General features: G+C 45.6%; 1 protein-coding gene across 1 annotated transcript in view; it reads left to right on the forward strand.

Annotated features, from left to right (window-relative positions):
- Nucleotides 1-4,297: 4,297 nt before the first annotated feature.
- LOC121875439 overlaps nt 4,298-23,094 on the forward strand; it is a gene marked incomplete at its 3' end in the record, with an annotated part of 42,740 nt that continues 23,943 nt past the window's right edge. The window contains exon 1 of the mRNA XM_042379996.1: nt 4,298-5,044. Within this exon, the coding sequence (XP_042235930.1) occupies nt 4,840-5,044 (205 nt within the window). The remainder of the gene's footprint in view (nt 5,045-23,094) is intronic.

Genomic DNA, 23,094 nt, shown 5'->3' on the forward strand with positions numbered 1-23,094 from the left:
AGTGAAAGTATATAAGAAAGTATGAACACAAGGGGAAGTATAAAAGAAAGTATGTTCACAAGGGAAAGTTTAAAAGAAAGTATGAACACAAGGGAAAGTATAAAGGAAAGTATGAACATAAGGGAAAGTATAAAAGTATGAACACAAGGGAAAGTATAAAGAAAGTATAAACATAAGAGGAAGTATAAAAGAGAGTCTAGGAAGAAAGGGAAAGTATAGGAAGAAAGTATAAAAGAAGTATATCACAGAGAGAAAGTAAAAAAGAAAGTATGGGAAGATAAAATTTAATAACTAATTACAATCAACTCATAAAAAAAGACTATATACTGAATTGACCTTCCCACGGTTAGGTTAGGTTAGGTTAGGTCAGGTCAGGTCAGGTCAGGTCAGGTCAGGTCAGGTCCCTATTCAATCATTTAAACCAATCAAGAACACCAACACACTTAATATGGGATTGAATGGCAAATCACAAAGGTGTTAGGTGATTGGTTCAGCTGCCAAGATTGAGTTTCTGAGTGATTCTATTTGGTGAGGATAGATGAATTGATGGATAAATGGATAGATGAATTGATTGGTATTGACAAATGCCTCGTCGACACACACACACACACACACACACACACACACACACACACACACACACTTGTCATTTTCACAATAATATACTGATGAATTTTTTTTCCATTATAATTTTTTTTACGCGGTGTTGAGCAATGAAATATATGTATGTGTATTATGAGGCAGGAAATATATTGGGTGGGTGAAATATATCTTTTATCTCTCACTTAGTCTGTCTGTCTGTCTGTCTGCCTGTCTGTCTGTCTGTCTTTTAGTTTGCCTGTCTGTCTGTCTGTGTCTGTCTGTCTGTCTGTCTGTCTGTCTGTCTGTCTGTCTGTCTCTTTTAGTTTGCCTGTCTGTCTGTCTGTGCTCCTCTGTCTGCTCCGTCTGTCTGCTGTTCGTGTTCGGGTTCGTCTGCTCCTCGTTCGTCTGTCTGTTCGGTTCGTCTGTCTGTCTTCTTTAGCTTGCCTGTCTGTCTGTTCGTCTTTTAAGGCTTGCCTGTCTGTTCGTCTGTGTTCGTCTGTTCGTCTGGTTCGTTCGTTCGTCTTTTTAGTTTGCTCGTTCGTCTGTCTGTCAATAAAAATTAACAGAATACCTTCAAAATATATCAACTATTTTCTATACTCTATCCGGCTATACGTTATATCAAGTGTAGAGTGTATCCGGCTATATAATATATCCGGCTATATAATATATCCGGCTATATAATATATCCGGCTATATAATATATCCGGCTATATAATAATTACAGCCGGTATATGGGGACACAGATAGCCGGAAGTGAATTATTTCAATTATGTTAAAAATCTGGCTTCTGCTTAATTAAAATTTTTTGAGTGGCATCCTATCCGGCTGCTGTGGTGTTCTATGGTGTCCTATGGTGTCCTGTGGTGTCCTATGGTGTCCTACGGTGTCCTGTGGTGTCCTATACTTGTTTCTGATGGAGAGAGAGAGAGAGAGAGAGAGAGAGAGGTGTCCAAGGGAAAAGGTTGTCTACACTTTATGGGTGACAGTGATGGACCCAGTGAGAACCAGAGTGCTGTTGCTGCCATCTGTGGCGTGTGGGGCGTGGGGGCGTGTGGGGGTGGGGGCGAGAGAGGCGTGTGGGGGTGTGTGGGGGCGTGTGGGGGGTGTGGGAAGGAGAGGCGGAGGCGTGGGGGTGTGGGGCGTGTGGGGGGGTGGGGCGAGAGGCGTGTGGGGGGGTGTGGGGGTCGGGAGGGTGTGTGGTGTATTGTGTGATGTATGAAGCACATGTAGAGCACAGAGGGCATGTAGGGGGCATGTAGGGCACAGAGACATGTTGGAAATACGTAGGGGCATGTAGACATGAGACATGTCAGCCACGTGGAGGGCATGAGACATGTCAGCCACGTAGGGGCATGTAGACATGTCAGCCACGTAGGGGGCATGTGGGGACACACAGGGCTAATGGGGGCATGTAGGAGCACGGTAGGGACATGTAGGGGCATGGTGGGGACAGAGATATGTAGGGCATGTAGGAGCATGTAGACATGTAGGAGGCATGAGAGCACGAGACATGTAGGGGGGCATGTGGGGAGTTAACGCAGGGGACATGAGGGGGTACAGAGATGACTGAGAGCATGTAGGAACATGTAGGGGCATGTAGAGCACGAGAGCACGTAGGGGCATGACAGAGCACGTAGGGGGCATGCAGGGACATTTAGGGCATGACATGTGGGGGTAGACATGTATGACATGTAGGGGCAAGGAGACATGAAAGTATGAGAAGGTTAATGGGGTATGTAGGGGCATAGAGACATGTAGGGGGTATACATGGGAGAGGGTATGTAGGAGAATGTAGGAGCCTGTGTAGGGGGCATGTAGAGACATGTAGGGGGCATGTAGACATGTAGGGGCATGTAGACATGCTGAACACATGTAGGGTATGTAGAGACATGAGACATGTAGGATGCATGGGGAGCAGGGGAGCATGTAGGGGTATGAGGGGAGCATGTAGGGGTATGTAGGCACATGTAGGGGTATGTAGGGAGAATGTAGGAGCTATGTAGGGGGTATGTAGAGAGCAAGTAGGGAGCATGTTTTAGCATGGAGGGGGTATGTAGGGAACATGAAGGGGGTATGTAGGGAGCATGTAGGAGGTATGTAGGGGTTATGTAGGGATTATGCAGGGGTTGTTGAGGGACAAACAACCAATAGGATAATTTGCGGGTTTTCCTGTGTTATGATTGGCTGTTGGGTAATTTGCGGGTTTTCCTGTGTTATGATTGGCTGATTGAGTGACAGGTGGAGGTATATAAACAGAGGAGGCGGGAAAATTGTCAGTGTGTTTTAAGTCATTGAAGGAGGAACATCGCTTAGTCCTTCCTAATTCCCAGCTACGTTGTGCATTTAAGTACGTTTGATATACTTATAATAGTGTTAAGTGATCTAATATACTTATAGAGGAATTTCATAAGTAAACAATGTCTTATTTAAGTTTTGGAAAAGGTTTTAAGTGAGAAATAAGCTATTTAAGTGATGGGAAAAGTGTTAAGTGATAGAAACGTTATTTATAAGTAAAGTGGGCGTTATGTAAGTGAAGGACTCGTTATTAAGTGATAGATAAGGTTATTGTTAAGTATATAAAGTAATAGACGCGTTCTTTATAAGTGAAGTGTTCGATAAGAATAAATAGAAGCATTGAGACCAGTGGAGGTACTTAACATTGTGAGAGAGAGAGAGAGAGAGAGAGAGAGAGAGAGAGAGAGAGAGAGGAGCTTAACACGGAGTATATTTATTCTCTTCCATTAGTCTATTACACCGTGGGAGAGAGGGAGGGTGGGAGAGAGGAGGAGGGAGAGGGGAGAGTGGGAGAGAGAGGGGGGAGAGAGGGAGAGGTGGGAGAGAGGGAGAGGTGGGGAGAGAGGGGAGAGGGTGGGAGAGAGGGAGAGGTGGGAGAGAGGGAGAGGGGTGGGAGAGAGGAGAGTGGGAGAGAGGGGAGAGGGTGGGAGAGAGGGAGAGGGGGGAGAGAGGGGGAGAGGGAGAGGAGAGAGGGAGAGGTGGGAGAGAGAGGGAGAGGGGGAGAGGGGAGAGGAGAGAGAGGGGTGGGGAGAATGGGAGAGAGTGGGAGAGGGAAGAGGGTGGGGAGAGAGGGAGAGGGGGGAGAGGGAGAGGGGAGAGGGGAGAGGGTGGGAGAGAGGGGAGAGGGTGAGAGAGGGAGAGAGGAGAGAGAGAGGGAGAGGGAGAGAGAGGGTGGGGAGGAGGGAAGAGGGGGAGAGAGGGGAGGGGTGGGAGAGGAGAGAGGGTGGGGAGAGAGGGAGAGGGGGTGGGGAGAGAGGGAGAGGGTGGGGAGAGAGAGAGAGAGGGTGGGGAGAGGGGAGAGGGAGAGAGGGAGAGAGGTGGGAGAGAGGGGAGAGGGTGGAGAGGAGAGGAGAGGGAGGAGAGGGAGAGGGGGAGAGAGGGAGAGGGGGAGAGAGGAGAGGGTGGGAGAGGGGAGGGTGGGAGAGAGAGGTGGGAGAGAGAGAGAGAGGGGTGGGAGGGTGGGAGAGGAGGGGAGAGAGGGTGGGAGAGGAAGAGGAGAGAGGAAGAGGGTGAGAGAGGGAGAGGGTGGGAGAAAGAGAGAGGGGTGGGAGAGAGGAAGAGGGGTGGAGAGAGGAAGAGTGGGAGAGAGGGAGAGGGTGGGGAGAAAGGAGAGGGTGAGGAGGAGAGGGAGGGAGAGAGGGAGAGGCAGGCAGTGGGTGGGTGTGTCAGAGGCTATTCAGTGCTTCTGCCGCCATGGTAGAGGTCGGAGGTGTGTGGCAGTGAGTCCTGAGAGAGAGCGAGAGACAGAGAGAGAGAGACAGAGACCTCAAACTCGAGCCTATCTCTCTCACACTCGCACTCACACTTAGAGAGGGACTCAAGTGTATTTCTCATAGTGATTATTTCTCTATTGTACAGTGATGGATTGTTCATATTGTACAAGATGAACATGTGAACAATTTTAGTGAATTTTTTTTTTCATACGTAAGTTTAATCTGAAACAAAAAATCCCACAAAACTGAACGAAATTTTTATTTTATTTATTATTTTTTTTTAGGTTATAACATTGAACAAACTTTTGATAATTTAATACTTTTTCCTCTTAAATTGAATCAGTAATGACAAAACTATCAGAGTACACAGAATAATTAGCCAATCAGGTATCCTTTAAAAAAAACTATCGAAAGAAAAAATTATACCCATCAGAACACAGGCAATCAGAGGAACTTCATCTATCATCCAGCAACCATGAGTACCTGCTTGGTGGGGACGTAACGCCACCTGTACGAGTCAGTAGCTATGAACACCAAGACCCACACACGTGCAGGGTCATCACCACCTCCACGTGCCTTGTCAGTACGTGCACGGATCCCTACCACCAGTGACCCGAAAGTACGTGAACCACCAGAAATGATCGTCAGGTACTGCAGGAGGAAACGCCGTCAGTACTCTATCTTCGGGAAGGTCCTGGAGATGGTCTTGATTGTTACTCTACACGTTAAAGGTAAAGGTTGTCTGTTTATGGTCTGATTCGCTTTTGTTTTTCTGATTCGCTTTTGTTTTTCTGATTCGCTTTTGTTTTTCTGATTCACTTTTGTTTTTTCTGATTCGCTTTTGTTTTTCTGATTCGCTTTTGTTTTTTCTGATTCGCTTTTGTTTTGTATTGTCAGATTGATTTTGTTTATATATTATTATTATTATTATTATTATTAATATTATTATTATTATTATTTATTATTATTATTATTACATATTATTATTATGCTGCTTTCTTGTTTATCTCACATCCACTTCATCTTCATCTACCACACACACCTCATCCACCGCACACCCTCATCCACCGCCACACCCTCATCCAACGCACACCCTCATCCACTACTACAACCTCATCCACCACACCTCATCCACCAACACTTATCCAACACACACCCCACCACACTCACCCACCACACTCCATCCACCACACACTCACCCACCACACTCATCCACCACACATCCACCCACCACACTCATCCACCACACCCTCACCCACCTCACACTTATCCACTACACTCATCCAACACATCCTCATCCACTACTACATCCACCTCATCCATAAAGGTAAGTCCTGGGAAGTCAGTGATAACATAATTTATGTTAAAGAGAATTTACTGGTCGAGAGGGAGAGAGAGAGAGGGAGAGAGAGAGAGAGAGAGTCACTGATACGTAAGGTAAACGATAAAGATAGAAATATGGAAAGAAGAAAGAAAGAAAGAAAGAAAGAAAGTAAATAAAGGCGAAAGAAAGGATGAAAAACGAGAAAGAGAGAGAGAGAGAGACGGGGGGGGTAAATGACAAGAAAGTGCTAAAAACCCCACCAATAGGGAGGAGTACGGGGGAGTTGTGGTCAGCGAGCTCTCCTATTGGTTGATGGCTGGTGGTAAGGTCTTGGCTCTTTTCTCCAGGCAAGAATATTTATTTTTCCACTCTCAATTGACTCTTTCTCCTTCCCACTCTCTTTAAATGATCCTTTCTCCTCCCACTAATTGACTCTTTCTCCTTCCCACTCTCCCTCTCTCTCTCTTACTCAATCTCACTCTCTCTCTCTCACTCTTCACTCTCTCTCACTTATTAACTTTCACATTCAGCAATTATCTCTCTCTCTTTCTCTCTCTCTCTCAGCTGACTCCCTCCCTACCTACCAGCCCTCACTTGGTAAAACTGTGATTACGTAATTAGCTCTTTACTCTACAGGTGAGTTAAGACAAATTAAACACAGGTGAGGTTCGGCAAAATAAACCTGCTGAGTCATCATCTGAAATTTAGACACACCAATTTAACCGAGTTATTGTTAATCTGGTCTAATGTAACCTAATTTAACCTGACCTAACCTAACGCGAACCTAACCTAATGCTAATCTAACCTAACTTCAACGTTAAATTAAACTAACCTATTGCTAATCTAATTTAATCTAATCTAACCTAATTTAACCTAACCTAACCTAATCAGCCGGTAAGGAAAATAAACTGTCAGAGGGGTGGGGTGTGGGGGGGGTGGGGGGGGTGGGGAGGGTGGAGGGGGGTTAATTTACAGGTAATCACAAATGAGTTTATTCTCTTTTGACTCAGTAAACTAGAAATGAATTGTGTATTATTTTAACCGGACACTATATCGAACACTATACCGAACACTATACCAAACACTATACCAAATAACTGCTTACTCAACACTATTCTCCTTCATTAACACCTGAGGCAAAAATTAACCTCTATTTTACAGGTGAGAATGAGTCAGTGTGTGTGTGTGTGTGTGCGTGTGTGTGTGTGTGTGCGTGTGTGTGTGTGTGTGTGTGTGTGTGTGTGTGTGTGTGTGCGTGTGTGTGTGTGTGTGTGTGTGTGTCCGATTTAACCCTTTGCCTATTCCGAGAACAAAGATTAATATAACGGGATAAATATAAAAAAATCGTATTTTTTCTGTCATTTTGAAATTTAATTAGTGTAATTATTCTTTGTTAGGAAATATGTACTTTGATAATTTATTTTATTCTCTCAAATTTTCCTTTAAAAAACCAGGATATTTTAAAATTAATTGGATTATAACGTTGGATATTATTCATTTTTTATTCATGTGACATCTGAGTTATTATCTACCTGTATAATTAACTAATTTAATCTATTAATTTCGCTTCAGAACAGGAAATATGAAGTGGGAAATGAAATAAATGAAAAAAAAGGAATATTTATGCAAGTTACCCTCTTTGTTAATACCGTTTTCTCTAGTACTCTCAGTGTTAATACGTTTTCTATAGTTTCTCCTATGTTAATATCGTTTTCCTTATATCTCCAAAGCTGAATAATTAACTACTATTCTATCTATAAACTTTGGAAGAAAATATTTTAACTATAAATACCATAAGTGAATGAAATTTTTTAGTAGAGGGTTGAAGTTAATATGATAGAAGATGGATTTTTACACAAGTTATCCCAAATTATAGGAACAAAAGACCCAAATTATACGAACAAAAGACCCAAATTATAGAACAAAAGACCCAAATTATAGGAACATTACCAAATTATAGGAACAAAGACCAAATTATGAACAGCAAATTGAACAGCAATTAGGACATTAGACCCAAATTATAGGAACATAAGACCAAATTATAGGAACAAAAGACCCAAATTATACGAACAAAAGACCCAAATTATAGGAACATTAGACCCAAATTATAGGAACATAAGACCTAAATTATAGGAACATTAGACCCAAATTATAGGAACATAAGACCCAAATTATAGGAACATAAGACCCAAATTATAGGAACAAAAGACCCAAATTATAGGAACATTAGACCCAAATTATAGGAACATAAGACCCAAATTATAGGAACATAAGACCCAAATTATAGAAAATAAGACCCAAATTATAGAAAAGACTAATTATAGGAACATTAGACCCAAATTATAGGAAAAGACTCGAATTATAGGAACGAAAATAAATTAGTATATAAAAAAGATGAATATTATGTAATGTCTTCGAAATTTAACTCAACTGGTCAAATTATATTTCCTGTATCCAGTTGAACAGCCTTAGTGGTGAGTGACGCTGTAATGTCTGTATTTTGCTGTAATGTCTGTGTGTTTGTCATTAATCGCGTGTGTTTTTTTGTTACTGGGGAGTTTTTTTTAGTTGTTTGAGAAGGGTTGTGGGTTGTGAGTTGTGTTTTTTTGTTTTTGTGTATTTTGTTTAATGTTTGTTGTCTGTTTGTGTTTATCTGTGCATCTGGTTATCTTCTCTCTCTCTCCTTCAACCCTACATTCTACAATCATTCTTTTCATTCTTTCTCTCATTTTCTCTCAAACAAATAATCTTTCATTCTCCTCTCTATCTGTCTGTTTATCTCTCTCTCTCTCTCTCTCTTTGTCTCTCATTCTCTTTCACACACACACAGAGGTATACTAATGATGCCAGGTTGGGTGAAACAAGGCTAAGACACAAGCGGTACAAGTTTTAATGGAGAAGACCACACCGCATGCTGATGATGGCTGGACACACACACACACACACACACACACACACACACACACACACACACATCAACTGGGACAGCAAGCGAAATAGGGTCTGTTCTGCGGCTGGTAGGAAGTGTGAGAGAGGGAGGTGAGGGAGGGGGTGAGGGAGGTTTGAGAGAGGGGTAGGGAGGGGTGTGGGTGGGGGGTGAGGGAGTGAGGGAAGGGGAGGGGGGGGAGAGACGGGTAATGTCAAGCAAGGAGACAAAATTTATGGACGTTGTATTTTTTAGTGTGTGTGTGTGTGTGTGTGTGTGTGTGTGTATTTGAAAGGGAGAGGGAAGGGAGGGATATAGGCAAACACACACACACACACACACACACACACACACATTTTACCCAGGCCTTGTGTCAAACGGGCCTCAAACATGACAAGAAAAACATACAACCCAACAAGGCTGTTTTATTTACGACACTTCAGACTAAAACGAAAAAAAACATGAATAATATTGTTTTTTTCTTGTTCTGTGTGTGTGTGTGTGTGTGTGTGTGTGGAATTTAAAGCCGAGATTAAAAAAAAACACCGTGTGAGTGTTTTATTTCTGACAGTTCAAACATAAGGGTAAAACACCATCAGCGTTCAAGGTGTTTTATTTGCTAGAGTTCAGACTAAAGGAGGAAAAAACACCGTATATTTATATATGTGTGTGTGTGTGTTTTAGTTGTTTATTTTAGACATAGAAACCAAGGGAATGTATGTTTTATTTTCCATTAATCACAATAAAACACTGTCAAACACGACTCAACTCAAGGCAGAAAAACACCAAGACCTAGTTCACATAAATCACATTAAAACAGAGAAAAACAAGAATGGAGATGAGGTGTTTTTTTCAGGCTTTAAAACGCCCAGGTATTGCACGAGAGAGAGAGAGAGAGAGAGAGAGAGAGAGAGAGAGAGAGAGAGAGAGGACAAACACCATCTTCCATTTCGTTTTTCTCTGTTTGTGGGTGTTTTATTTTAGAGGGGAATTGCCTGTGTTTTACGCCCGTGTTTTGAGGGGTGTTGAGTGTGAGAGGTTTTATTTCTGGGAGGCTAAAGTGAGTGGTGTTGGAGAGGGAATACGTGGGGGTGTTTTTTCCTTGGGATGAGTGGGGTTAGAGAGGGAATTGTATGTATTTTTTTCTTTAGGATTTGAGTGGGAAGTGTTGGTGTTTTTTTTGTCTTATTTTTGAGGGGTTTTGAGAGGGGTTACATATGTGTTTTTATGTTTTCTTTCTCGAGTTTCCTTCCATCATTTCGCATCTTTTTCACTTTCCACCTGACCCACCAAACCCACCCCCACCCACCAAACCCACCCCACCCACAAACCCACCCCACCTTCCTTTCCACTCACCACTCGTCATCTTTCCACCTCACCTCTCATTTTCCACCTTACCTTTCCACCCCTCTCGCCAAACCATCATTTTCGCTACTTTTAACCGAGAATTTTGGCGTAGTTGAAAGCTTTGATGTTTTGGTGGTATCATTCACAGCTCACTAAATATTTGGACAGAAAGCTTGATCTAAGCCTTACCAACACGAGGGACAGATTCACCTAGGGGAAATATACTGAGGTTTTGAGAAGGTTGATGTCAATATGTTCAACACCAAAACAACTTTCTTTATTCTGATTGGAAGTTTTTGTGTTCTGATTGGAAGTTTTTCTGATTGGAACTTTTTGTATTCTGATTGGAAGTTTTTCTGATTGGAACTTTTTGTATTCTGATTGGAAGTTTTTCTGATTGGAACTTTTTGTATTCTGATTGGAAGTTTTTCTGATTGACTCTGACTGGAACTTTTTGTTTATATAAATTCTAGGAGTAGGACCCGCCTTGTATAAGTATGTAAATATGTATGTATGAATAAAAAAAAATAGGCCTACTCTCTCTCTTCCAACGTCAATCGCAAGGGATTATACTTAGGCCTATCTCAAGAAAATAAAACATAGGCCTACTCTCTCCTAACTCACACCATAGGCCTATGCAACAGATCCCTCGACTAAATTTGCCAACGATAAAAGAGCTTTGGCGTGTGTGTTGTGTGTGTGTGTGTGTGTGTGTGTGTGTGTGTGTGTGTGTGTGTGCAGAAGAGGACAGGGGAACAAACCATAACAGAGAAAGAGGAGGAAGAAGAAGGAGGAGGAGGAAGAAGGGGAATTAGAAGAGGAAGAGGAAGGACTAACTAAAAGAAAGAGGAGGAAAAGAAGAAAAGAGGAGGAAGAAGAAGAAGGAGAGAGAAGAGGTACACCAACACAAAGGAAGTAATGAAGGAGGAGGAGGGAGAGAGGGAAGAGGAGCAGGAAGAGGAGGGGGGGAAGAGGAAGAGGAGGGGGAAGAGGAGAGGAAGAAGAGGAGGTGTGTGTATATGTGTGTGTGTGTGTGTGTATGTGTGTGTGGATTACTTAACACTACTCATCTCCTTGTGGATGTTGTGAATTATGAGCTTAGAATGTTGTGGATGTTGGGTTGTGGATGGTGTGGATGTTGAGTTGTGGATGGTGTGGATGTTGAGTTGTGGATGTGTGGATGTTGAGTTGTGGATGGTGTGGATGTTGAGTTGTGGATGGTGTGGGATGTTGGTGTGGATGGTGTGGATGTTGAGTTGTGGATGGTGTGGATGTTGAGTTGTGGATGGTGTGGATGTTGAGTTGTGGATGGTGTGGATGTTGAGTTGTGGATGTAAGGTTGTGGATGTTGAGAATAAGTCATGAATATTGAGAGAGAGAGAGAGGGGGGGGAGAGAGTGAGGAGTAGGGTTAGGTTAGAGGTTTAGCTCAGAAATAATAATCCAAGATGGCGTCATAATTACACCGAGACTATACGCTAATGAGACACCTCCGTAAACCACCTTGTTAACGAGTACGTAGAGACGTCACGCACGACCCTTTGAAACGTGGAGAGTATAACCATGGGTGGCCGAGCACGATGAATGGCCGCCCACATGCCACCCCTGCCACCCATCCCCTGCCACCCTGCTATCCGCACCATCCCTGCCACCTACCCTGCCACCCTGCTATCCATGACCACCCAGGTTCAATATCATATTAAACGTGTACGCTTAATCCTGAGAGCTGACCACAGGGTGGTGGTGGTAGTGGGGTGGTGGTGGTGGTGGTAGTGGTGTAGTGGTGGTGGTGGTGGTAGTGGTGGTGGTAGGTGGTGGGTGGGTGGTGTGGTGGTGGTGGTGGTGGTGGTGGTGGTGGTGGTGGTGGTGGTGGTGTGGTGGGTAGGTGGTGGTGGTGGTGGTGGTGGTGGTGGTGGTGGTAGTGGTGTGGTGGTAGTGGTGGTGGTGGTAGTGGTGGTAGTAGTGGTGGTGGTGGTAGTGGTGGTGGTGGTGGTGGTAGTGTAGTGGTGGTGGTGTAGTGGTGGTGGTAGTGGTGGTAGTGGTGGTGGTGGTGGTGGTGGTGGTGGTAGTGGTGTGTGTGGTGATGTGTACTGAAACAAGATGGTGATTGATGGTGGAGAGAGAGAGGGAGAGTGTGTTGGAGAGCACCCTTCACTGCCCTCCACACCCTCACCACCCTCCTCCACAGACTGTAAGAGACATATTTTCCTTGAGCACTGATACGCCCTATACCTGATCTGCCTTCTGAGCTCTGGGTCTTACTCTTCCTCCTCTTCTTACTCTTCCTCTCACCTCCTCCTTGTCTTCTTCGTCCTCCTCCTTCTCTTCTTCTCCTTATCCTCCTTCTCCTCTCCCTCCTCCTTCTTCTTCCTCTTCTTCCTCGGGGGTAAAAGAGGACACTGTCTCTCTCAGGGGTTGAAGGGAAGGTTAGGGGGTGTCTCTGGGGCATACATACATACATACATACATACATACATACATACATACATACATACATACATACATACATACATACATAGATACATACGACTCCATCAAGGTATTTTTGAAGGTGACAAATCTCTCTCTCTCTCTCTCTCTCTCTCTCTTACCTATACATCACAGCCAGCCAACTTCTCTTCAATATAACTCAGGTCCTATTGAGATGGTTAAAGCCTGACTAGTTACGGAGGTTACGGTGTTGGCGTCTTGGTCGAGAGAGAGAAGTCCGCATACACACACACACACTCAAGGCAAGAAAATTGTACCAGAAATCGCATTTTTTTCACTGATGTGGAAAGGTGTGTGTGTGTGTGTGTGTGTGTGTGTGTGTGTGTGTGTGTGTGTGTGTGTGTGTGTGTGTGTGTGTGTGTGTGTGTGTGTATGTGTGAGTGTGAGTGTGTGTGTGTGTGTGTATGCATAAGAGTGTATATATGTATAAAGTGTACAATGTATATATGTTAGTGAATAACTTTACGTAACAGTATAAGTATGTATGTATATATATTAATACATATAACTAAATACATATATACGTCTACATATGTATATCCGAACATATAATATACATATATAGTGTATCAAATATAACCCAAAGCTATAATAGGATTTATAATAGCTTCACCAGGTGTATGCATACCTGTTAGCTCACATCACACTACACCTCGCAAACACCCCCCTCCCTCCCTCTCCCCTCCTCCAACCACCCTCCCCCTCCCAACGCCCCCCTCCCCTCACAGCACAGGTAATGGGCAGGTAAAAGGTTAGTTTCAATACCTTCCCGCTGCACGAGGATAAATATTGCAGGTGTCGCTTTTATACCAGGTAAATCATGTATCGACAAGCACTGGGTTATGGAGCTGTGATACTGGGGTGGGTGGAGAGAGGAGGAGGAGGGGGAGGAGGAGGAGGGAAGGAGGAGAAGAGGGAGGGAGAGGAGGAGAGGAGGGAGGGAGGGAGGAGGAGAGGGAGGAGGAGGGGAGGAAGGAGGGGAGGAGGGAGGGAGGAGAGGGGAGGGAGAGAGGGGAGGCAAAATGGAGGAAAGAGAGATTCTTGGGTGGAAGGAAGGAGAGAGAGGAAAGAACTGTGAGGGATGTGGGAGGGGAAGTGGAGGGGATTGTAGCTAGAGGAAGGAGAAGAGAGGGATGGGAGGATGAGAGGAGGAGAGAAGAAGGGTATAAGAAAGGAAGAGGAGGAGAAAGAAAGAAGGAGGAGATAAGAGGTAGGAGGTAGCCACTCTGTCTGAGGTTAGATGAAGCAACAGGTGGTCTTCCCACCCCAGAATATTAACCAACATTAATTATCAACACGACAGAATTATAAATCTCGATAATAAATCAAATATTCAAATATTTAAATGTATTCTCTCTCACAGGCTTGGGACAGGGCGAACGGGAGGAACAGGGGAACGGGCGAACGGGATTTGGGATGGTAATGGGGTGAGGTGGACCCGTGTGGAATGGGGTGGGATGGTGATGGGTGAGGTGAAACGGGTGGAATGGCGATGGGGTAAGGTGGAACGGGGCGGAATGGGGTGGAACAGGGTGGGAAGGGATGGAATGGAGTGGAATATTGATGGTATTAAATGGAACGGGGGATGAAATGGTGACGGAACTGGGTATGAAAAGGTAACAGAATAGGGTGGTGAGGAAAGGAACGGAACGAAACAGAACGGAACAAAACGAAACAAAACGGGACAAGACGAAACAAAACGGAATAGAACGAAACAGAACGGAACAGAACGAAACAAGACGAAACAGAACGGAACAAGACGAAACTACACGGAACAGAACGAAACAGAACGGAACAGAACGGAACAAGACGAAACAAAACGGAACAAGACGAAACTTCACGGAACAGAACGAAACAGAACGGAACAGAACGGAACAAGACGAAACAGAACGGAACAGGATGGAAAGGAAGAAGGAATTATATATACACAGATTCTATAAATATATATCAATTATAGACGCTGTGGATCATAGAGCTATTGTTGGAAATATAATTAACTATGATGAGATGTTAACTGTGTCTCTCTGTCTGTCTGGCTGGCTGTCTGTCTGGCTGTCTGTCTGTCTGTCTGTCTGTCTGTCTGTCTGTTCTGTCTGGCTGTCTGTCTGTCTGTCTGTCTGTCTATCTGTCTCTGTCTGCCTATCTATCTGTCTGTCTGTCTGTCTGTCTGTCTGTCTGTCTGTCTGGCTGTTCTGTCTGTCTGTCTGTCTGCTCATCTGTCTGTCTGGCTGTCTGTCTGTCTATCTGTCTCTGTCTGCTCATCTATCTATCTGTTCGTCTGTCTGTCTGTCTGGCTGTCTGTCTGTCTATCTGTCTCTCTGGCTGTCTGTCTATCTATCTATCTATCTATCTATCTATCTCTCACACACAGGTAGGCATTAAACCCCCAATACCGGCTCCACCTGTAATTACCTCATGAACAGGTGTGATATGAACTGTTTGTTTACTAATGTTACCTGAAACTATGTGATTGGTGTTACGTATTGGCCTCTGGTTACTGTCTGTGTCTGTCTGTCTGTCTCTCTCTCTCTCTCTCTCTCTCTCTCTTCTATTTTGCCCTTTCTTCTGCTGTCTCTCTCACTATTTCTGTCTTCTATATCTCTTTGTATCTCTGTCTCTATTTTTCTTTTCTTACTCTTTCTGTGCCTGAGAGAAGAGGAGAGAGAGAGGAGGAGAGAGAGAGAGAGAGAGAGAGAGAGAGAGAGAGAGCCTCATTAACCTGTACCATTTAGTGAACACCTGTCGTGATAATTAATTTTTTCTTCATTTAGGAATTTCTTCTGAATAAACCTGTAAGTTGAAGGTCTTGTGGGTTATATTTGGTGTTTGGGTGTGTTTGGGTGTGTTTGTGTGTGTTTGGGTGTGTTTGTGAAGTATGTGTTTGGGGTGTGTTTGTGTGGTTTGGGTGTTGTGTGTTTTGGTGTGTTTGGGTGTGTTTGGGTGTGTTTGGTGTTTTGGGTGTGTTTGAGTGTGTTTGAGTGTATTTGTGTGTGATGGTTTGGGTGTGTTTGTGTTTGGTGTGTGTTTGATGTGTTTGAGTGTATTTGTGTGTTTGGGTGTGTTTGTGTGTTTGTGTGTTTGAGGTTTGAGTGTGTTTGGGTGTGTGTTTGGGTGTGTTTGGGGTGTTTGGGTGTGTTTGATGTGTGTTGTGTTTGGGGTGTGTTGGGGTGTGTTTAGTGTGTTTGTGTTTGTGTGTTTGGGTGTTGGTTTGGGGTGTGTGGTTTGGTTTGTGTGTGTTTGGGTGTGTTGGGTGTGTTTGAGGTTGTGTGTGTTTGGGTGTGTTTGGTGTTTGGGTGTGTTGTGTGTTTGTGGTGGGGTGTGTTTGGGTGTTTGAGTGTGTTTGTGTGTGTTTGGGTGTGTTTGGGTGTTTATGTGTTTTGGAGGTGTTTGTGTGTGTTTGTTTATGTTTGTTTGTGATTGTGTATGTTTATATATGTATATTTATCTCCATCTCTCTCTCCACCTCACCCCCATCCTCCCCCTCACCTCCCCCATCCTCCCCCCTCACCTCCATCCTCCCCTCACCTCCTCTCCCCATCCTCCACCTCTCACCCTCCCATCCTCTCCTCCCCCCTCACCCTCCCCCCTCCCTCCCTCTCCCCTCACCTCACCTCCACAAATGTTATCTAGGTCAGAATATCGTCCACTAAGGTTCCATTTCTCTTTTCATTAACTCTCTGCTTAGTGAGGGGTGAGGGGGATGAGGAGGAGGAGGGGTGGGGGTGGGATGGGGTGAGGAGGATAGAGGAATGTGTGTGTGTGTGTGTGTGTGTGTGTGTGTTTGCTTTTCCGTGTGTGTATTTGCTCAGCTTTCCATAACTTTTTATTTTTTTTCTTTTATCCTAACTTTTACATTTTATTCCTTAGTTATCCCTAAATCCTCAAAATTCCCTTTAAACCCCCCCCCCAAAAATTCCTAAATCCTCAACATTTCCCAATATCACCAAAAAATTCCCAAATATCCCCCAAATATTCCCCCAAATTCCCCTAAAATATCCTCACTTCTTAGAATTTTCCCTGACTCTCCCCAACTCTCCCCGGCATCAGCAGTGAAGGACGGCGGAGGGGGAACACATTTTCCTGAATCCTATTTTTGGGTGAAGGGAAATTCTTGTCTCCTTTTAAAATAACCGGAGACAGTCTGGGGGAAAGTCAGGGTAAGAGAGAGAGAGAGAGACAGACAGACAGACACAGACAGGGACACAGACAGAGAGACAGACAGACAGACAGAGAGACAGGGACACAGACAGAGAGACAGACAGACAGACAGAGAGACAGAGAGAGGCACAGACAGAGAGCAGACAGAGAGAACAGGGACACAGACAGAGACAGACAGACAGACAGAGAGACAGGAAAGAGAAGACAGACAGACAGAGAGACAGGGACACAGACAGAGACAGACAGACAGACAGAGAGGAACAGACAAGAAGACAGACAGACAGAGAGACAGGACACAGACAGAGACAGACAGGCAGACAGAGACAGGGACACAGACACAGAGACAGACAGACAGACAGAGAGACAGGGACAGACAGAGACAGACGACAGACAGACAGACAGACAGACAGACAGACAGAGAGACAGGACACAGACAGAGACAGACAGACAGACAGAGAGACAGGGACAGACAGAGAGACAGACAGACAGACAGAGACAGACAGACAGACAGAGAGACAGGGACACAGACAGAGACAGACAGACAGACAGAGAGACAGGGACACAGACAGAGAGACAGACAGACAGACAGAGAGACAGACAGACAGAGAGACAGACAGACAGACAGAGAGACAGGGACACAGACAGAGAGACAGACAGAGAGACAGGGACACAGACAGAGACAGACAGACAGAAAGACAGACAGAGAGAGAGACAGGGACACAGACAGACAGACAGAGAGACAGGCAGACAGACAGACCATAAGTCTAAATATAATATATATAAAAATAACTATATAAATTATGGCCTCGATTATAACACAATATACATATCTATCATTCCACCCATTATATATATATTTATGTATATTATCACCTTCCCATATAACACACACACACACACACACACACACACACACACACACACACACACACACACACACACACACACATACACACACACACACACACACACACATACACACACACATACACACACACACACACACACACACACACACACACACACACACACACACATACACGCACACACACACACACACACACGCACACACACACGCACACGCACATTGTTCACCTGAAGATTGGACACCGCAGCTCATTTCACCTCTTAATTAGTTACCTGTATGCATTCAGAATAACACTAAACACCAGAAATTATCATAAAATTACAGTGGGTGAGTAATTAGCGCTGCAAACATTATATTTTCCGTCATTAGAACAAGTAATTAACCTGATTCCAGCTTTTTCACCTAGTTGACCCGAGACAATTCATAATCATCTAGTACCGTTGGGATCCTGACCTGACCTGACCTGACCTAAGCCCTCACACCCTCCTCTCCTCCTCCCCTCCCACCCTCCCCACACCTCCCCCTCCCCTCCACACTCCTCCCTCCCCCCCCCCTCCCCACCCTCCCTCCCTACCTCCCCATCAGTTAAGTGAGCGCCATCTGTGTAAGCCTCTGTATTCCTCAGCTCAATATACTTTACCAGAGTAAAAGTGCTCAGTGAACCGTGTGTGTGTGTGTGTGTGTGTGTGTGTGTGTGTGTGTGTGTGTGTGTGTGTGTGTGTGTGTGTCTTAGAGCACCTTGGGGAGGGAGGGGAGGGAGGGGAAGGCGGAGAGAGAGGGGAGGGGTGGAGGTGGGAGAGAAAGTGGGAAGAGGAGGAGAGGGGGGGAGAGGAGGAAGGGGGAGAGAATTAAAAGAGAGAAGGGGAAGAGGAGAAAGGAGGGGGATAGGGGAGAGGGGGTAGGGAAGGGATGGGGTCAGGAGAGAGGAGGCAGAAGAGAGAGGAAGGAGAGAGAGAGATAGAGAAGGATGGAAGAGGAGGGAAGAGAGAAGAGAAAGAGGGGGGGGGCTGCATAGTTGTGAATCGCCATATTAACAAGAGCTATATTATAAGTGGCCATATTAACAAGAGCTATATTATAAGTGGCCATATTAACAAGAGCTATATTATAAGTGGCCATATTAACAAGAGCTATATTATAAGTGGCCATATTAACAAGAGCTATATTATAAGTGGCCATATTAACAAGAGCTATATTATAAGTGGCCATATTAACAAGAGCTATATTATAATTGGCCATATTAACAAGAGCTATATTATAAGTGGCCATATTAACAAGAGCTATATTATAATTGGCCATATTAACAAGAGCTATATTATAAGTGGCCATATTAACAAGAGCTATATTATAAGTGGCCATATTAACAAGAGCTATATTATAATTGGCCATATTACAAGAGCTATATTATAAGTGGGTGTGTTATCAGGGGTCAATATACTACAGAACTCCTTAAACTTTTCTCTTATGTAAGAATAATTGTTTTAAAAGTTTTGATAATGTTAAGTTCAAGAGAAGGAGGTGGTGGATGTTGTGTAGTGTACCTCGACCACGTTCAAGGAGGTGGTGGTGGATGTTGTGTAGTTTACCTCGACCACTAGCTAGTCCTCCTCCACTAGCTGACCCTTCAATAGCCCTCCAATGCCCCTCCAATCCTCTCTCCCTCTCAATCACCCACCTCCTCTCACCCACCTCCCCTTCACCCACCTCCCATTCACCTCCCTCTCACCCACCTCCTCCTCACCCCAGTCCTCACTCACACCTCCCTCTCACCCCACCTCCCCCTCCTCACTCCATCTCCACCTCCCTCCTCTCCCTCTCACTAGGGTATGCAGGCTGCGGTATAAACCTTGGCACATTGTCTCTTGTGCTGTTTCTGGCCGTCTGAGTTGGTGACGGAGAGAGTGAGACAGAGACAGAGAGAGACAGAGAGAGAGAGAGAGACAGAGACAGACAGAGAGACAGACAGAGAGACAGAGAGAGAGACAGAGACATTCAGTAAAGGTCGAGACATTTGTGTAAAAAGTCAGGTGACAGTGAGGGCGGCTGTTTTAAACTGTCAGGAAATGGTAACTGTGTGCTCCCTCCTGCCACCGTCTCAGTGAGGGGAGAGGGGAGAGGGAGAGGGGGAGGGAAGGAGGAGAGGGAGAGGGAGAGAGGGAGGGGTACAGGGAGGGAGGAGAGGGAGAGGGAGGAGGGTTTGTCATGGTGAACTATGCGGTTCCTCTTGATACCTGTGTCACCTGAGGGAGGGAGGAGGGAGAAGGAATGAGGGGAGGGAGGAAGGAGAGGAGAGAGGATGAGAGGGACGTCAAATGATTTCTTTCCCATAATCTTTCTCTCTCACACACACACACACACACACACACACACACACACACACGCAAGGACGGAAGTAAGTACCGGGTCTTCCTGCCTCAATGTTCTTCCTGTGGCTAAGTCTTCCTTCTGCCGGGAAAAGAGGAGGAGGAGGAAGAAGAGAAGTAATCAAGGAAATTGAGAGAAGGAGGAGGACAGGAGGAGGAGGAGGAGAAGAAGGAGGAGGAGGAGGAGAAGAAGAGGACGAAGAAGAGTAGGGGAGGAGGAAGAAGAAGAGGAAGAGGGAGAAAAAGAGGAGGAAGAGGGAGAAGAAAAGGAGGAGGAGGGAGGAGGAAGAGGGAGAGGAGAAGGAAGAAGAGAGGAGGAAGAGGAGGAGGAGGAGGAAGAGGCAATATAAGACACCATGTTATGAGAACAGTTGATCGCTTGTTGCTACAGTTTGGCTCCACACGTGCGTATACATGACTGTGTGTGTGTGTGTGTGTGTGTGTCTCTCTCTCTGTCTTTCTGTTCTCAACAACACAACACAACACAACACAACACAACACAACACAACACAACACTCAGATAATCAACACCACCATCCTCCTCCCTCCACCAACTCGTCCGAATTTACTTCACTGGCAACGACTTAGGCTTTAAAAGGGTGCAATATGAAGTCTCTTTACGACAGCTTGCGTGGGCGTGTGGGCGTGTGTGGGCGTGGGAAAGAGATACACACACACACACACATATACACTGTTTCTCCACGCCGCATAATATCAATCCCCGCGCCCGCCCACACGCCCACCCCAAGGCACGCCCAAAAAAAACACAAATTGCAATTTTTTCTCGCCCGGAAGCAGTTATGGCGATGATGAAGACAAAGGTGGGGGGGTGGTGGGGCCGGGGGAGGTGGTGGGGGTCGGGGGAGGTGTGGTGGGGATCGGGGGGGGAGGGTGGGGTTGGGGGGGGAGGTATGGTGGGGGTCCGGGGGAGGTGGCGGGGGGTGGGGGAAGAGATGGAGATAGTGGGGGAGGTGTGGTGGGGTTGGGGAGAGAGATGGAGATAGGGGGAGTGTGTGGGGGGTGGGAGGGGAAAGAGATGGAGATAGGTGGGGGGGAGGTGTGGTGGGGGTGGGAGGGGAAGAGATGGGAGATAGTGGGGGAGGTGTGGTGGGGTGGGAGGGGAAGAGATGGAGATAGTGGGGGGAGGTGGTGGGGGTGGGGGGGAGAGAGGAGATAGTGGGGGAGGTGTGGGGGGTGGGAGGGGAAGAGATGGAGATAATGGGGAGGTGGTGGGGGTGGGGGGAGAGGGAGATAGGGGGAGGTGGGTGGGGGTGGGGGAGAGGTGGGAGATAGTGGGGGGGTAGTGTGGTGGGGGGTGGGGAGAGGGAGATAGGGGGAGGTGTGGTGGGGGGTGGGGAGAGATGGAGATAGTGGGGGAGGTGTGGTGGGGGTGGAGGGAAGAGAGGGAGATAGGGGGAGGGTGGGGGTGGGGGAGAGAGGAGATGTGGGGTGGTGTGGTGGGGGTGGGGGAGAGGGAGATAGTGGGGGTGGTGTGGTGGGGGGGAGAGAGGGAGATAGTGGGGGAGGTGTAGGGGTGGGGGGAGAGATGGAGATAGTGGGGGAGGTGTGGGGGTGGGGGGAGAGATGGAGATAGGGGGAGGTGTGGTGGGGGGGGGGGAGAGATGGAGATAGTGGGGGAGGGTGGGGGTGGGGAGAGATGGAGATAGTGGGGAGGTGGAAGGGTGTGTTATATTCTGTTCTCTATATTTCTTTCTGTCTTTCTTCTGCCTTATTTTCCTTCTCTCTCTCCTTTCTGTCTGCCTCTCTATTTCTACTGCTTCTTTCACTGTTCTCTCTCTCTCTTTCTTTACCGTGCTCTCTCTCTCTCCTTCTCTTTCTTTACCTCTCTCTCTCTCTCTCTCACTAAGGACTACAACAGGCTCACCAAACTCTCCCACAAAACCTGGATTTTATGGACAAAAACCCCGCCAGCTCGGTCCGCCCTTTACTGCGTTTCTGTTTTAATATCCACAACATACCTTATAGATGTGTGTGTGTGTGTGTGTGTGTGTGTGTGTGTGTGTGTGTGTGTGTGTGTGTGTGTGTGTGTGTGTGTGAGAATGTGATTGGTGGGAGTTTTTGTGTGTGTGTGTGTGTGTGTGTGTGTGTGTGTGTGTGTGTGTGTGTGTGTGTGAGAATGTGTGTGTGTGTGTGTGTGTGTGTGTGTTGTATGTCTGTGTGTGGTGAGAATGTGTGTGTGTGTGTGTGTGTGTGTGTAGGTGTGTGTGTGTGTATTAACATACCACATGTATAAATATAATAAATATTCAATTTTACAGAACAATAAAACTTTTTCACCATCAGCTAGATTATCTTATTTCTCCTCACTCTCCCTCACGCTCTCCCTCATTCACCTCACTCTCTTACCCTCTTCCTAACTCCTCCATCACCTCCTCCCAACTCTATCACTCCCTCCTAATCCCCTCCTCACCACCTTCCCTCACCTCCTCACCTCCCTCCTCACTCTCCCTCACCCCCCATAGTGCCAGGCTGGGAGGGGGTCAGGGCCTCAGAGCCGCGAGTTATGGCACCATTTGGTAAAAATTATGTTCTCTGACTCCTGCTGCTGCTAGTAGTGTGGTGGTGGTGTGGTAGTGTGGTGTGGTAGTGGTAGTGTGTTGATGGTGTATGGTAGTAATGTGTAGTAGTAGTAGTAGTAGTAATAGTAGTAGTGAGAATAGTAGTAGTTGTTTTTGTTGTTGTTGTTATTTTACGACTGTCTCCCTAAGCTAACTGTCTCTCCACTTAACTGTCTAATTAACCTAAAAACAACACTCATCAGTTAGAATACTTCTCTTGTCTGCCCAAAGAAACAGTCTAAAAATTTCACTCCCAGTTTAAAATACATCTACTTTAGTATCTATAGGTAACTGTGTAAACAAAACCACTCCAGTTAAAACACGTCAAGTTAACTGTCTCTAATTAATCTTAAATAAACCACCCCCAGTTAAAACACGTCAAGTTAACTGTCTCTAATTAACTGTCTAAATAAACCACCCCCAGTTAAAAATACATCTACTTTACTGTCTCCAATTACAGTCTAAATAAACCACTTCCCAGTTAACCAGTCATGTTACCTACTGTGTTACCTACTGTGTTACCTACTGTGTTACCTACTGTGTTACCTACTGTGTTACCTGCTGCTTCATCACCAGAAACGACTCATGAATATTTATTATACGTGAAAGAATCTCCATATATATTCGCTCTGCATTATTACACTAACTGGCATCTGCAATTCGTAGAGCCGGATGAGTTACCAGGAATTGTTTGTTTTTTGAGAGAGGAGGTGGGGGGGAAGTTAGT

Source organism: Homarus americanus, unplaced genomic scaffold (genome assembly GCF_018991925.1).
Source record: "Homarus americanus isolate GMGI-L3 unplaced genomic scaffold, GMGI_Hamer_2.0 scaffold3129, whole genome shotgun sequence".
Classification (NCBI taxonomy): domain Eukaryota; kingdom Metazoa; phylum Arthropoda; class Malacostraca; order Decapoda; family Nephropidae; genus Homarus; species Homarus americanus.